The 14,575-nt window shown below is 40.0% G+C and overlaps 2 protein-coding genes across 6 annotated transcripts in view; both read right to left on the bottom strand.

The window, feature by feature from the left end:
* Positions 1-2,774, bottom strand: part of or (AP-3 complex subunit sigma-2 or) — a 75,857-nt gene extending 73,083 nt beyond the window's left edge. The window contains exons 1-2 of one of the 4 annotated variants that reach the window (XM_070096074.1): positions 2,474-2,604; positions 993-1,057 (exon numbers count right to left, since the gene is read on the bottom strand). In XM_070096074.1, the coding sequence (XP_069952175.1) occupies positions 993-995 (3 nt within the window). In that variant the 5' untranslated portion in view covers positions 996-1,057; positions 2,474-2,604. Of the gene's footprint in view, positions 1-992; positions 1,058-2,473 lie in introns of all 4 variants that reach the window. The other 3 variants (XM_070096071.1, XM_070096073.1, XM_070096072.1) reach the window with 3 other exon arrangements.
* A 9,150-nt stretch (positions 2,775-11,924) lies between these two features.
* LOC128696805 (protein Spindly-B) overlaps positions 11,925-14,575 on the bottom strand; it is a 35,065-nt gene continuing 32,414 nt past the window's right edge. The window contains exon 6 of one of the 2 annotated variants that reach the window (XM_053788166.2): positions 11,925-13,091. In XM_053788166.2, the coding sequence (XP_053644141.2) occupies positions 12,944-13,091 (148 nt within the window). In that variant the 3' untranslated portion in view covers positions 11,925-12,943. The remainder of the gene's footprint in view (positions 13,092-14,575) is intronic. The other variant, XM_053788167.2, reaches the window with a different exon arrangement.

Raw genomic sequence — 14,575 nt, 5'->3', positions numbered from 1 at the left:
AGAGAAGTAACCCCAGAAAAGCAATTGGTACCTGAGGTGTTGATGGAAGGGGATTCCCCTTCCAAACTGTAAACAATCCAATCTCTCTCCTCCTCCAGTCTCCCATACACTAAGAAGACTCTCCAATAAAGGTAAGTGTTATGCTGTTAATGTTTCAATTATCATGTCCCATTGTATTGTTTATGTACTACATGTATATTTCATGTAAAAAATTTTTTGTTTTAATACTTCTGGGTGTCAGGAACGGATTAATTGTATTTACATTATGTCTTATGGGGAAAATTCATTAAAAAATTGTAATTTCAATAATAGTAGCTCCTCCAGGAACGGATTAAATACGATAAACGAGGGACCACTGTATATACGTATTCAGAACTGAATAATTTGACACACTGCAGAGTCATTATGGATATGAACAAGCGACTATATGGCCCGGTGGCTAAAGCTCCACTTCACACACGGAGGGCCCAGGTTCAATTCCCGGTGGGTGGAAGCATATAGATGCGTTTCCTTACACCTGTCGTCCTGTTCACCTAGCAGAAAATAGGTACCTGGGTGTTAGTCGACTGGTGTGGGTCGCATCCTGGGGACAAGATTGAGGACCCCAATGGAAATAAGTTAGGCAGTCCTCGATGACGCACTGACTTTCTTGGGTTATCCTGGGTGGCTAACCCTCTGGGGTTAAAAATCTGAACGAAATTTTATCTTATCCTATGGTGACTAAAACTAGAATGCCCCTACAGTTTCTCCAAAGGTTATTATCTCACTGGAGTCCCTATTATTAGCTGAGGATGGACTAGGAAACAGTTTACATAAATGGACACTGAATACGTCAATAGCCTTGTCACAACTTACTTAAATATCAGATTAACTGTTTCCATAATAATGATAATGTAATGCTTTATTTCTATGAGCATACTGATAATTTAGATACTTGGGTATATACACAAGTAAAATAGTAGGCACCAAAGTAAGCCACTCATTAAGCATACCATTCATGAACTAGATAGTATAGTACTGTGTAGGTCTTCTTGTGTAGTTAAATGGAATTCATTACCTGTGAACATAAAAGAAACACTTTATAAATTCAAGTCTCTTCTTAAAAACCACTTACTCACCCACAACTAAATAAATACTGCATAACTGTATCTCATAAATTATAACCTGTGACCCTGTCAAACTTTGCTTTTTTAATTACATTACCTAATACAATACTTCATTCTCTTGAATGCACAGTAACTCATCAAATGACCATATGATCTGTGCTAAATTGTTATTTGTTTGCTCTCATTTTTACCACTGAATATATCATTGCTTAGTTAATCTTACGCTAATTTTAAGCCTGCCCACAATGCTCTGCATACAAAGGGCTTTTGGTATGTACACTTAACCACTGTATTTCTTTGTACATCTATGTATCATGTCCAAATTAATAATAAATAAATAAATAAATAAATGCAATCATATCTTCAACAAGGTAGCTAATGACAAACTGATCAATTACAAAACATTTGCATATTATTTAAATCCTGTAAATTGATTGCTAGCGCACTCAGCTCACACACTGAGGTTCCGGGATCGAGCCCCGGTATGGGTGGAACATTAGGATGTTTCCTTAAGGCACCTGCTGTCCATGTTCACCTATCAGTAAAATAGGTACCTGGGTGTTAGTCCACTGGTGTGGGTCACATCCTGGGGACAAAATTGACCAAAGTTGCCCGAAATACTCTACATAACAAGTGGCTTTCTATATAGTAGTATGTATGTCATTGGTGTCAGCTAGGACTGTATACCTTGTACATGTATTTGTAGAAATAATATTTAATGTTCAGCGATCTTCATTTTTATGACGTGATTGAACAGATAGTGAAGTTACAGCAACTTACTTTAATTACAGTTCAAATCTAACAGGAAAAGATAATATATATTACCAATTATATATGGGATTTGAGGAAGGCTGGAAGGATAACAGGGACATAAGTGGATGAGGACAAGTACTGTTAAGAATTAATCTAAGTTTGCCCGAAATGCCTAGCCATGCTAGGTGTTCTAGTGGCCCCCTCTGTAATTAGCATTTTATTACATGTAAACCACACAATAACGAAAATCTGTAAACCCCGCATTATAATCCTTATAGAGAATAAACTTTGATTTGATTTGATTGACTAGGGAACTGTTGTCTAATTACATTAAGATGAGATGCTTTTTAACCATAGCTTGAAGCGACAGTAGTAATGGAAGCCGCCTCTGCCAATACTCATTATCAACAAATTAAATTACAACAGCATTAAACTATAGCCTGAAAATCTCCACAATAAAGTTATCTTTCTCCATAATTTAAAATATAAATCATTAAATTAGGTTTCATTTTCTCAAATATAGTTGGGCTCTCAACCCGTCATCCTACATCCAATTACAACGTTAATTCAGTACCACTATCTCTTTAACACAACCTACAGGTGATGATACTTACAAAATATTGATAGAATTTAGTTAGCCTGGGTTTGCCATGATTATTGAAGACAAGTATAGCCTTGATCATGGTGGGAGGAGTGTCCAGACTGCTGCACCTCAGGTGTTGACACTCACTCAGCTGACGTCGACACATCATCCTCACATGTTAAACACTCCACTTTCATTTATTTCATTAGGGAGCGCTAACCCTTTAAGGGTCATACAGCACCTTGGGGAATGGGAAGCAATCAGATTCGATCCTAGGGAAGGGAGTGTAGCTTCCAAGGACCACTCTTGAAGGGATGTTGAAGGATAATAATACTGTACGTCAAAATAAAACTCCAATGGAACTTCCTTCACCTGAGACAGCGAAATTAACATCAGGCAATTATTTTATTATAATTCACACAATCTATCATCTGTGTTTCTATATCCACGTAGTTCTTTTTTATAATAATATAATAATATATCCACTTAAACGTATTTACCTACTTTGGGTCGGTCAAGACCCACATCCAGTTTGGACGGGCACATAAGTGCGTGTAAGTTTATTCAGGTATACACAAATACAGTTACATAGAATTATCATACATAGTAGCATATGTGTAGAGAACCTAGGATAACCCAAAAAAAAAGTCAGAGTGACTTATTTCCATTGGGGTCCTTTAAATTGGACCTGTCTGGAATGGGATAATAGGATAACTGCAGCGCTCCATTCTTATGTTCTAATCTATCACAATTTTAGATCTCAGGTTAAAAATGCGAACAAAATCTTATCTATGATTATTATTATAACCATGGGGGAGCGCTAAACCCGTAGGATTATACACCGCATGTGGGGAGGAAGAAGGTATAGACTCAATTCAGGGAACCGGAGCACAGATACAATTCCCTAGAATCTAGATCAAAAGACCTTCACCAGCATCAAGGAACCTCCCTTGAGGGGCTCATCTATGAATGAAGAGCCAAATGTTTGGCAATCCAGCAAAATCAGCAGACTTTGATGTACTTGAACACACACAGTTTAATATGTTTATTATGCACCCCATACCCATCCTGTGGGCGGTAGTCAAAAGATTACAGAGGTACATAATGGGTCCAGGGACTGGACCCCAAAGTTTTGATAGCTGAACTAGTTACAAAGTAATGAACTCCAGGTAGATCTGGTCACAATCTTGGCCAAGTTACAAAGGTAATGAATCATCTACACGTCTATACGTGGTTACAGTCATGGACAAATTACAAAGTAATGAGCCATTCACACGTCCACACCCGGTCACAACCTGCAAATGAAAACTTTATTAGGTAGAAGTGCGCGAAAGTTAAGGGTGCAAACAATAGGGGGATGCGAGGGTTGATTTTTTTTTTAGATTTTGCCACCGAAGTGGCTTGTTTATTGTGCACCCCATATCCATCCTGTGGACGGTAGCGCGAGAGCATATGGATACACAAAAGGCCTAGGAACTAATTCAATTCAATTCAATTCAATTCAAAGTTTATTCTCTATAAGGATTACAATGCTGAGTTTACAGAAATTTGGTTATTGTTTGGTTTACATGTAGTAAAATTGTGATTACAGAGTGTACCACTAGAACGCTTAGCATGGCTAGGCATTTCGGGCATACTTAGTTTTATTCTTAATTGTAAAATATTACAAATTATGAGGTAAGTTGGTATTATGGCTAAGTGACTAAATACTAGTTTGTGAGTTTAGCAATGTGAATGCTTTTGTTTTGGCACAGTACATAGTTTCAGTATTGGAGTATCACAGGATTCATTATTTTAAGACTGAGATTAATATTTCTGTTTATGGTCAAATGAGTGAGCGAGTGTAAGTGTGAACCACCAGGTGGTATTCGTGTAGTTAGTTGACGAGGTGTATCAGGGAGATAAGATGTTTTCTAATGGTAGTTTTGAAGGTGATGAATGTGTCTGCAGTTCTAGAGTTCTCAGGTAGGGTATTCCAGATTTTAGGGCCTTTGACATACATTGAATTTTTGTAAAGGTTTAGTCGGACATGGGGAATGTCGTAGAGAAGTTTGTGTCTGGTGTTATGCCTGTGGGTTCTGTCACAACTATCAAGAAAGCGTTTTAGGTCAAGGTTGATATTAGAGTTTAAGGCCCTGTAGATATAGATTGCACAGTAGTAAGTGTGGATGTACTGAACTGGGAGTAAGTTTAGATCTATGAAGAGTGGGGGGGGGTGTTGCCAGGGATGGGATTTAGTGATTATTCTTACTGCAGCTTTTTGTTGGGTTATTATTGGCTTTAGGTGTGTTGCTGCAGTTGATCCCCAAGCACAAATAGCATAGGTGAGGTATGGATAAATAAGTGAGTGGTATAGTGTGAGAAGGGCATTTTGCGGCACGTAGTATCGTATCTTGGAGATGATCCCAACCGTTTTGGATACTTTTTTGGCTATTTGCTGGATATGGGTGCTGAAATTCAGGTTGTTGCCTAGGAATTTTCCCCCATTATTTCTGGTAATTAGAGTGTTGTCAATCTTAATGTTAATTTGTGCATCTCCTGCTCTGCTACCAAACATAATATAGTAGGTTTTGTCAGTGTTAAGCGTAAGTTTATTGGCTGTCATCCAAGTCGATATTTTAATCAGCTCCTCATTCACAATGGTGTTGAGGGTGGCAAGATTAGGGTGAGAGATGACATAAGTAGTGTCATCAGCAAAGAGAATGGGTTTCAGGTGTTGGGATACGTTTGGAAGGTCATTGATGTATATGAGGAAGAGCAGGGGACCAAGGACACTTCCCTGCGGAACTCCAGTATCAAGTGGCCGTGTTGCTGATGCTGTGTCTTTAATGGTGACGTACTGATACCTATTAGTAATGTAAGATTTGAAATAAGCAAGCGCATGGCCTCTTATACCGTAGTGATCAAGTTTGTGGAGTAGGATTTCGTGGTTTACTGTGTCAAAAGCTTTTCTTAGGTCAATAAAAATTCCTAGTGGATATTCCTTATTTTCCAATGCTGTGTAAAGCAGATCTAGCATTTTTATGATTGCATCATTAGTGCTTTTATTTTTCCTGAATCCAAACTGGCAGGGGTTGAGTATGTTTTGAGCCGTTATAAATGAATACAGTCTCCTGTGCACGAGTTTCTCAAAGATTTTGGATAGCAATGGTAAGTTAGATATTGGCCTATAGTTGTTTAAGTCTGTAGGGTCACCACCTTTATGTATTGGTGTAACCCTTGCCATCTTGAGTAGTTTCGGGAAGGTGCTAGTCTCTATTGACTTGTTAAAAAGTAATGAAATAGCATGGGAAAGGACAAGGAGAAGGGTTAACAGGAATACATAAGGATTTATATCTACATATCTATACTTCACTTATCTGTTACAAGCAAATTTAGGAAATTTGCTTAGTATATTTGGTATCTTATTTTCATTAATAAGATATCTTGACATGTCACATAGGTTATTATACTGTCTGTCTCTGTATTCCTCAATAAGTGGACAATTAAGCACATAGTGTTCAAGAGAGTGACCATATGCCTGATCACATAATTTACATTTAGTTTGATCATCATCTGTGTGTCTCCCAAACTGCCAGAAGTACTTGTAACCAAGCCTAAGCCTGGCCACTACAACATCAGTCAGTCTGTTCACATTGCAAGTTGCTCCATAAACATACTTATCTACGTTCATGTTATCATAGTGGGTTATAGATCTACTCAGGCTTCTAACTGCATTCCTATAACAATCATTTTCATTATTTACTTCTCTCCTAATATTATTCCTAATGCTAGACACAGTTATACCAAAGTTATATTCTACATTCTCCTTCTCGATACTCTTCTTGGCTAACATATCAACTTTATCATGAAGGAGTAATCCAATGTGTGATGGGATCCATAGCAATTGTACATTAATTCCTTTGTCCCTAATTTTTGAGTATCTATACCTGGCTTCCCCAATGAGCATGTTGTTGGAGTCATTATATGAGCCAAGAGCCTTCAATGATGACATAGAATCAGTAATGATGATAGAGTCAAGCTCAGTGTCATAGGTTAGCTTTAGCGCCATTAGGATTGCAAACAATTCAGTTTGCAGTGTAAACGCCCAGTTGTTAATTCTTATGCCTAACTCAACAAATTTATTATCGTTCTTAACTAGGGAGGTGGCAACAAGAGCAGGTTGGAGTTTGTAAAGAATAGGGTTTGTGCAAGTGAAAAATCAAATTTATAGTTGGTGCAAGAGGTTAATTTTTAATAAAAAAAAAAAAGGAAAAAGGAGTCTCCTTCAAAGGTGAGGCCTTCAGCAAGGAAGTCAGTGTATGTGTTAGAGTTCCAAAGATTTCAGGAGTAAATCTTGCATGCCCGCTGAGAGACAAGTCTGTTAGATATAGTGGACTCAGGGCCGGATTAATTAAAGCATGGGCTTTAGGGGCTGCAGCCCAGGGGCCTCCGCTAGATGGATGGAGTCCAAATATTAAGTGAAAAGTGTTCACAGTTACTGCTGTAAGTTTATATTTATAGTATGTTATTACATCACATATATGATGAACTGTTGACTGTTGGGATTATTTTTTTTCCTTTTGAAAACATCACTGGGGAGCTCACAGTACCTGTAACCTAGGGGTTTACAAAATCTTAACCTGGTTTTTTGAATGGACTGACACTCCTCGGAGACCGCTGCCGGTTGGTTCTCCATGTGGTAACCATGAGCGAGTAGTGTTTGTCCGATTCGTAGTGGAAGATGGCTAGAATCCAAATCATGGTCTGATATATAACAACTTGTTTCATTCTAATTCGGACCATCGTTGTTGCCACTGGTTGCAAAACTGCTGAGATTAGTGAAAAATAGTCCGATAAGGAATACCTCAATGGAAGATTGTGAGTAGATGAATCTGCTTCTTCATTGCTTTAGACATCGGTGTATCCTAAGACCCAGAGAGAGAGAAAAAAAAAAGACTTCTTTGTGTTACTAGAAATGCAAAATAACTAAAGTTGTATACAAAAGACATGTAACAATGTGAATATACTGGCCGACTTTGGGAAATGACCTTGTATTATCCTTTCCGGTAAAAACCAGCTGCATATCCAACACCACTGAAAGATTTAGAACCATCAGTGTATACGGCTATAGTATGAGAATCAGACTGAAAGTATTCAAGAATGAGTGAGAGTTTTTGGGCATGGAAGTGGTGAGGAGTAAACTCGAATTGTTGGAACTTACCTTGAGGGTGTTTCGGGCTAGGGGGGAGGGGGTGTCAATGCCGCTATACTCTCTTACATTCCCTTTGTCTCCATGGATAACATTTTTTTTCTTTTTTTGTCTCCACAGACACCTTTTTCTTTATAAATTCCATGGTTAACCTCGTCCTTCATAAACCTATCTGCTGACAAATCTATTTCCAAATGTCTGAACACATTCGCTTCCATTCTCCCTCCCTCCAATATGACATCCAATTTTTCTTTACCTAACTCGTTTCATACCCTCATCACCTTTCTCTTATCTATGTTCACTTTCATCTTTCTTTACACACCCTCCCAAACTCGTCCACTAACCTTTGCAACTTCTCTTTAGAAACTTTCAAAAGCACAGTATCATCAGCAAAAAGTAACTGTGTCACCTCCCATTTTGTATTTAATTCCCCATAATTTAATCCCACCCCTCTCCCCAACACCCTAGCATTTACTTCTTTTACAACCCCATCTATAAACATGTTAAACAACCATGGTGACATTAAACATCCCTGCCTAAGACCTACTTTTACTGAAAAGTATTCTTCCTCTCTCCTATACATATATATTTATGTGTACTCGCCTATTTTTTGTTGCAGGGGTCGAGACTCAGCGCCTGGCGTGAGAGAGAGAGAGAGAGAGAGAGAGAGAGAGAGAGAGAGAGAGAGAGAGAGAGAGAGAGAGAGAGAGAGAGAGAGAGAGAGAGAGAGAGAGAGAGAGAGAGTAAATAACTGGAGGAACTGTCATCACTAAGGCCCCACAGATTGGCAGAGCTCAAGACACTGCATTTGGGAATTCTAACACAATTCCACTGACCACCCCAGAGGGAACAGATCCTCTTCCCAACAACGAAGAAAGCCTTGGATCACGGCGCGCATAACGGAGATAAAACACCTCAATTACTGGAAGCGCTTGAGGTTCCTGAACCTGTATTCCCTGGAACGCAGGCGGGAGAGATACATGATTATATACACCTGGAAAATCCTAGAGGGACTAGTACCGAACTTGCACACGAAAATCACTCACTACGAAAGCAAAAGACTTGGCAGACGATGCAACATCCCCCCAATGAAAAGCAGGGGTGTCACTAGCACGTTAAGAGACCATACAATAAGTGTCAGGGGCCCGAGACTGTTCAACTGCCTCCCAGCATACATAAGGGGGATGACCAACAGACCCCTGGCAGTCTTCAAGCTGGCACTGGACAAGCACCTAAAGTCGGTTCCTGACCAGCCGGGCTGTGGCGCGTACGTTGGTTTGCGTGCAGCCAGCAGTAACAGCCTGGTTGATCAGGCTCTGATCCACCAGGAGGCCTGGTCACAGACCGGGCCGCGGGGGCGTTGACTCCCGGAACTCTCTCCAGGTAAACGCCTGACATCTCTGCTTCAGCACCTACCAGTACACATACCATCTCTGATCCTACACCTCTCAGCACACCTGCCGGCACTATTCCAACATATGGCAGCATTGCTTCATCGGCAAGTAATGAGTCAGGATTTTCTCCACCAGGGATTGGTGCAGTTAATAATCACTGCACCTGAACACCTGCTGCGCCAAAGTACGAACAGCAAGGACACATCTGTCAGAACTGTACAGGGGTGTGGTAGAGGACGTGGTAGAGGACGTGGAAGTGGACATGGAGAAGGAAGACATCTATAACCGTCTCACCTTCCACCAACACAGTCCCGGCGGCAGAACCTGCGGACAAATCAGCAAAACACAGGAGGTGCAACAAATAATAGTCCACCCTCCCAGGCACCTAGGCAGTGCTCTCGCTGTCACCGGAAGGGGCACACCACTAACAAATGCCTGCTAGATACCAGGTGCAATTACTGCCACAAGAAAGGACATCAGGAGTACCAGTGTCGGAAGAAAAAGGAACTTGACGGACAGGACCACCTGTTTAGAGACCTGTTCTCGGAACAAATCAGTAGGATCTCTGAATTGGTGAACATACTCACACGTCACCCACTCAGCTACTCCTACCTCAGCCCAGCAGGTGGTATTGTGCCTTATACAAGACCACAGACCAACATCCCTGCAGCTGCCTTGGTGCCCTACCTCTCTCAAGGGCAGGCACCTTACATGCCTTACACACCCACCACCTCAAGCTGAACACATCACGAGGAGCCAGTCTATCAGCATCCTGTCGGCCAACATTAGAGGTTTCATTACTAATGTTGGAGAGCTCACATACAGTTTTGTGAACACTCGACGTCCCGACATGATAGCTGTTGTTGAAACATTTTTGGACGACAGGACTCCAGAAAATTTTGCAAGAATAGCTGGCTACACCTCATGGATGATTATTATTATTATAATCAGAAAGAAGCACTAAACCACAAGGGTTATACAGACCTCATGGATGAGAAGAGACAGGCACGGGCAAGAAGGTGTTGATGTGTGCTTCTCTAAAAGTGTACATGCCCAGCACATTGATGTTGCCATCCTTACTCATCTTGAAATGATGTTCTTCAAGCTATGCATAAACACTAGTACCTCTGTACTAACATGTCCAATGTACAGACCTCAGTGGCAACATGCAGACCCCATCAACTGTCAACATATCATAATTGTTGGTGACCTTAACAAACACCTATACAGAGAGACTTTGATGACCTTGCAGTATTTGACATGAGAAACTGTTGATTTCCCTACTCACATCTCTGGCTCCTCCCTTGACCCAGTGGTGAGTGATCTGGCAGAAGGTATAGTCACTTGTCAACCCCTCGGCTGCGTTGAACCATCTGACCACATGGCTGTTTTTTACGACACTTAAGATCCCAACAGAACGAAGTGAGGAGTCCATACGCACAACCTAGCTATGGGAAAAAGGTAATTGGCCAGCCCTTTGCTCTGAGCTCGCCACCCCCGATTGGAATGCTCTTCTCCAAGGGGATGTTGACAACCAAGTGAAAGCCTTCACTGGACACATCCTTAATCTACAAGAACACATTCCTCACCGGCAATATGTGACGAAGCCTACAGATCAGCCTTGGTTTGACTTTCGTTGTAGAGAGGCTGATACTGCTAAGTACAAAGCATAGCGAAGGTATAAGAGACATCCTACCACCTAAAACAGGAACTTGCCCAGGCAAGCCTGTAGGCATATCGGTGACGTTCAAAAGTGGGCCATCGCTAAATGGGAGGCGGACACAAAAAGAAAGCTAGCATCAGATAGAGTAGGCTCCAAAACCTGGTGGTCCCTGGCCAAGGACAGACAAGGATATCTGCCTGATGAACTCATTCCACATCTTAACCGACAGGATGGGACCATCTCTATCAGTAGTCAAGAGAAAGCGGACCTCTTTGCCGAACACTTTACTGCCAAAATGCAAGTTCCTGATCCAGTAAGGGACCCTCCTTCATTAGCTGCAAGAACTGTGTCAAAACTGTCAGTGGTGACAATAAGGCAGGAGGGCGTATTTCCTTCTTAAATCGCTTGACCAAGAAAAGGCTGTGGGCCCAGACAAGTTGAGCCCAAGATTACTGAGATGTGCAGACCAGCTAGCAGCACCTCTAACTCGCATCTTTCATCACTGCCTACTACAGTGTAAATGGCCTTCTATGTGAAAAGAGGCCAATATAGTCCCTGTTCACAAAAAGAAGAGCAGAGCAGAAATCAGCAACTACAGACTTGTGTCACTGCTGTCATTCACTGGCAAGGTCCTTGAGACAATAATCTCAAGACAAATGACAGTTTTTTAACTACCACTCACTACTTTGTGACCGTCAATATGGCTTCAGGAAAGGTTACTCTGCTGCTGATTTGTTGTTAAACCTCTCCACTAAGTGACATCAGTCACTGGATGAATCCAAAGTCAGCTGTGCGGTAGCACTGGACATTGCTGGTGCTTTCGACCGGGTGTGGCACCAGGGCCTCTTAGCAAAACTGCAAGCTCCTTCCTCCCCCCCATTTGTACACACATTTGTACACATTCTACGTCTTTCTATAGAATGTATATTCAGTGCCTTCAAGTATGTCAGGTCTGATATATAACAATGCTGATATTATTATTATTATAATCAAAACTAAGCGCTAAACTAACCAGGATCATACAGCACACTGCTTATATGCTTTATACTCTAACTTTATATTGACATATAAATAGTTATCCTATGTAGTTTGCAAGATTTATCCTGTAACCTACATTAAATGAATTATTATTAGGATATTCACAGTGAAGTGCTAAGTCCATAAGGGTAATTCTGCAGCTATCAAATGGGATACCTAGCTTCCTTGCTTCTCTGTTTACTTAAACAGGCAACAGAACACGTAGTCAAAACAAGGTAATTTATTGATAATCAAATGTGACACGTCCATATATAAACAAAATTTCTTTATTCGTGCACACACAAAAAAATGCAGCTTGCATAGCTAAAAAATAATAATACAATAGTATACATAATATAGTATGAAATGTTCATTTAATCCTGAATTATTAATAACCAAGGTGCTGTTTGCTTATGCATAAAAAACGTGATTTGAAATCAATTTTGCAATTAGAAAAAATATGTCCAGAGGCTCATTACAATACCTGAGAAAGGGTTCTCGTCATACTGCAGTCTACTAAACACAAGTTTATCAAGGCTCTCGTACAAACAACGCATTTCCATCATATTTCAATATGAAGCGACTGTGGTGTAAACTATAATACCTATATTTTTATTTGCGTGTGTTATTTTGATTTTATGTACTTCTGGCTCACTGGTTCTTAACATGCTTTTACAGTACTATACTTAATTAATCTGACCTCAATACATCGCATGCACATATATCGTTTTTTCTTGTGAAAATCAGTTACATTTGATCTCGTTAGTTTTTATATATTTTCGTACAGAATTAATAGTATAATGTACTAGCATTCTATAATAATTTATTGAGTACCTAATCTAACACCCTTATTCTGTTCATCTGTTAGCTTTCATTATTCATCACTACGATGTATTCACTCCCGGATGCTATTCGTTAGAGAATGAGTGCATTCATAACTTTATGTTAAACATAAACAGCGTCAGTTTACTGTAACTACAGTTACTTCCAAACTATTTCTTCTCAGTAAACATAACTGAAACATCTAATTCCGCTAGCTGAAAATATTAACAAGCTATGTGGAAATTATATCATACTATAAGTATAGATATATCCTCCAGGTTGAACATGTGGTAAGAAATGTATTGGAATTATTCTGAAATAAATTTCCATTTTTTATATACTTGACGTTGCAAGAGAAGGATATTGAACAACGCAAAGTAAGAATAGTTTTAGCTAAGTCTTGTAATACTGTAATTATTTTCCATTGTTAATGACCTGTTCAGGACGCATGTGGGATAATTCATCTCGTAGCATTTCAAGGCGTTTTTGAAGAGAAGCTTCGTAAAACTGTAAGTCTTCATTAATTTTCTTCAGCCTGTCAACCATGAGTTCACACTCTTTCCTGGAACAAAGTATCTGCATTAGTGTTATTATAATCAAAACTAATCTCTAAACACACAAGGGTCATATAAGCGCTGAGGATTAGGGTTAAAATAACTGAGATACTAATACGTATTTAGTCGGTGCTTACTGGAGACAGATAACCTGAAAATCCCTTTCGTTCCTCTTAGAAGCAAAAGGGTGACTAAAGTTATGTAAATTCTTGGATAGGCAAATGGAACTATTTTTTTACTGCGATAATTTCTGAAAGGTTGGTTTTGGTGCAGAATTAAACATTAACATGGCTTAATTTTGATATTTCCAAAATAAGACTTGTCGCCTATGACTTAACACGAATTATCGATATAAATTGTGGAAGGCGGTTTGTATATACTTCGAACTGTTTTTAATATACTGATGCTGATTAATTTGATACGGTAGTAAATGGCCAGCGATCTTCATGACTTTCTACAATCAATCAGGAAAGCTTTGATAATAAATTAATTGATTTATAGTAATTTATACTCTGAGAAACTACAGACTGCAAATTCTTGGTGTCCTTAAGAAAATTACATTATTACATTCATGGTGAGCGCTAAACCTGTAGAGGTCATACAGCGCTTGGGGAATGGAAGGCATTCAGACTAGAATCAAGGAACTGGAGCACAGCACGAGTCCGATTCCTTAGAGTTTAGTTTAATATGTTTATTATGCACCCCATACCCATCCTGTGGGCGGTAGTCAAAAGATTACAGAGGTACATAATTGGTCCAGGGACTGGACCCCAAAGTTTTGATAGCTGAGCAAGTTACAGAGGTAATGAACTCATAATTTACAAAGGTAATGAACTCACAATTTACAAAGGTAATGAACTCCAGGTAGGTCTAGTCACAATTATGACAAGTTACAAAGGTATTTACAGATTACAGAGGTACGTAATGGGTCCAGGGACTGGATTTTTGAAGAGTCCCACACCAGCATAAAGGAACCTCCCATTAGGGACTCTAAGAAATGCTCATGAATATGCCTGTTTGTCCTGGTGTAATTATTAGATGAAGAATGAGAGATATGTGCAACATTTGGGTATTTTTATTGTGGAAACGTATCGTCAGCCAGAGGTTTTATCAATCCAATACACAGAAGAACGGTGGAAAATGAGGAGTTTGAGGAAAACAGTCCCTCAGCCTGGGTTCAGTGTTGAGTCCCTCAATCTTGATATGAAAGGAGGGGTTTATATACTGCCGAAAGGTGAGAGAACCCAAAGAAACATGGGAGCCAATCTGCACCAAAGAGATGTAGTTTTTCATCTCCATGTACCAGACCAGATGAATATTCAGCATCCTCTCCAACACAACTTGCAGATGCTGCTCGTCCGAGATCGGGCAGTAGCTCACAGATAGCCTGGGGTCTCGACCTGACTTGGGAATTACGTGGAGATTACCTGGAGAGAGTTCCGGGGGTCAATGCCCCCGTGGCCCGGTCTGTGACCAGGCCTCATGACGGATC

This window comes from Cherax quadricarinatus, chromosome 52, assembly GCF_038502225.1.
Source record: "Cherax quadricarinatus isolate ZL_2023a chromosome 52, ASM3850222v1, whole genome shotgun sequence".
NCBI classification, from domain to species: Eukaryota; Metazoa; Arthropoda; class Malacostraca; order Decapoda; family Parastacidae; genus Cherax; species Cherax quadricarinatus.
This window is presented reverse-complemented; position numbering and strand designations above follow the sequence as displayed.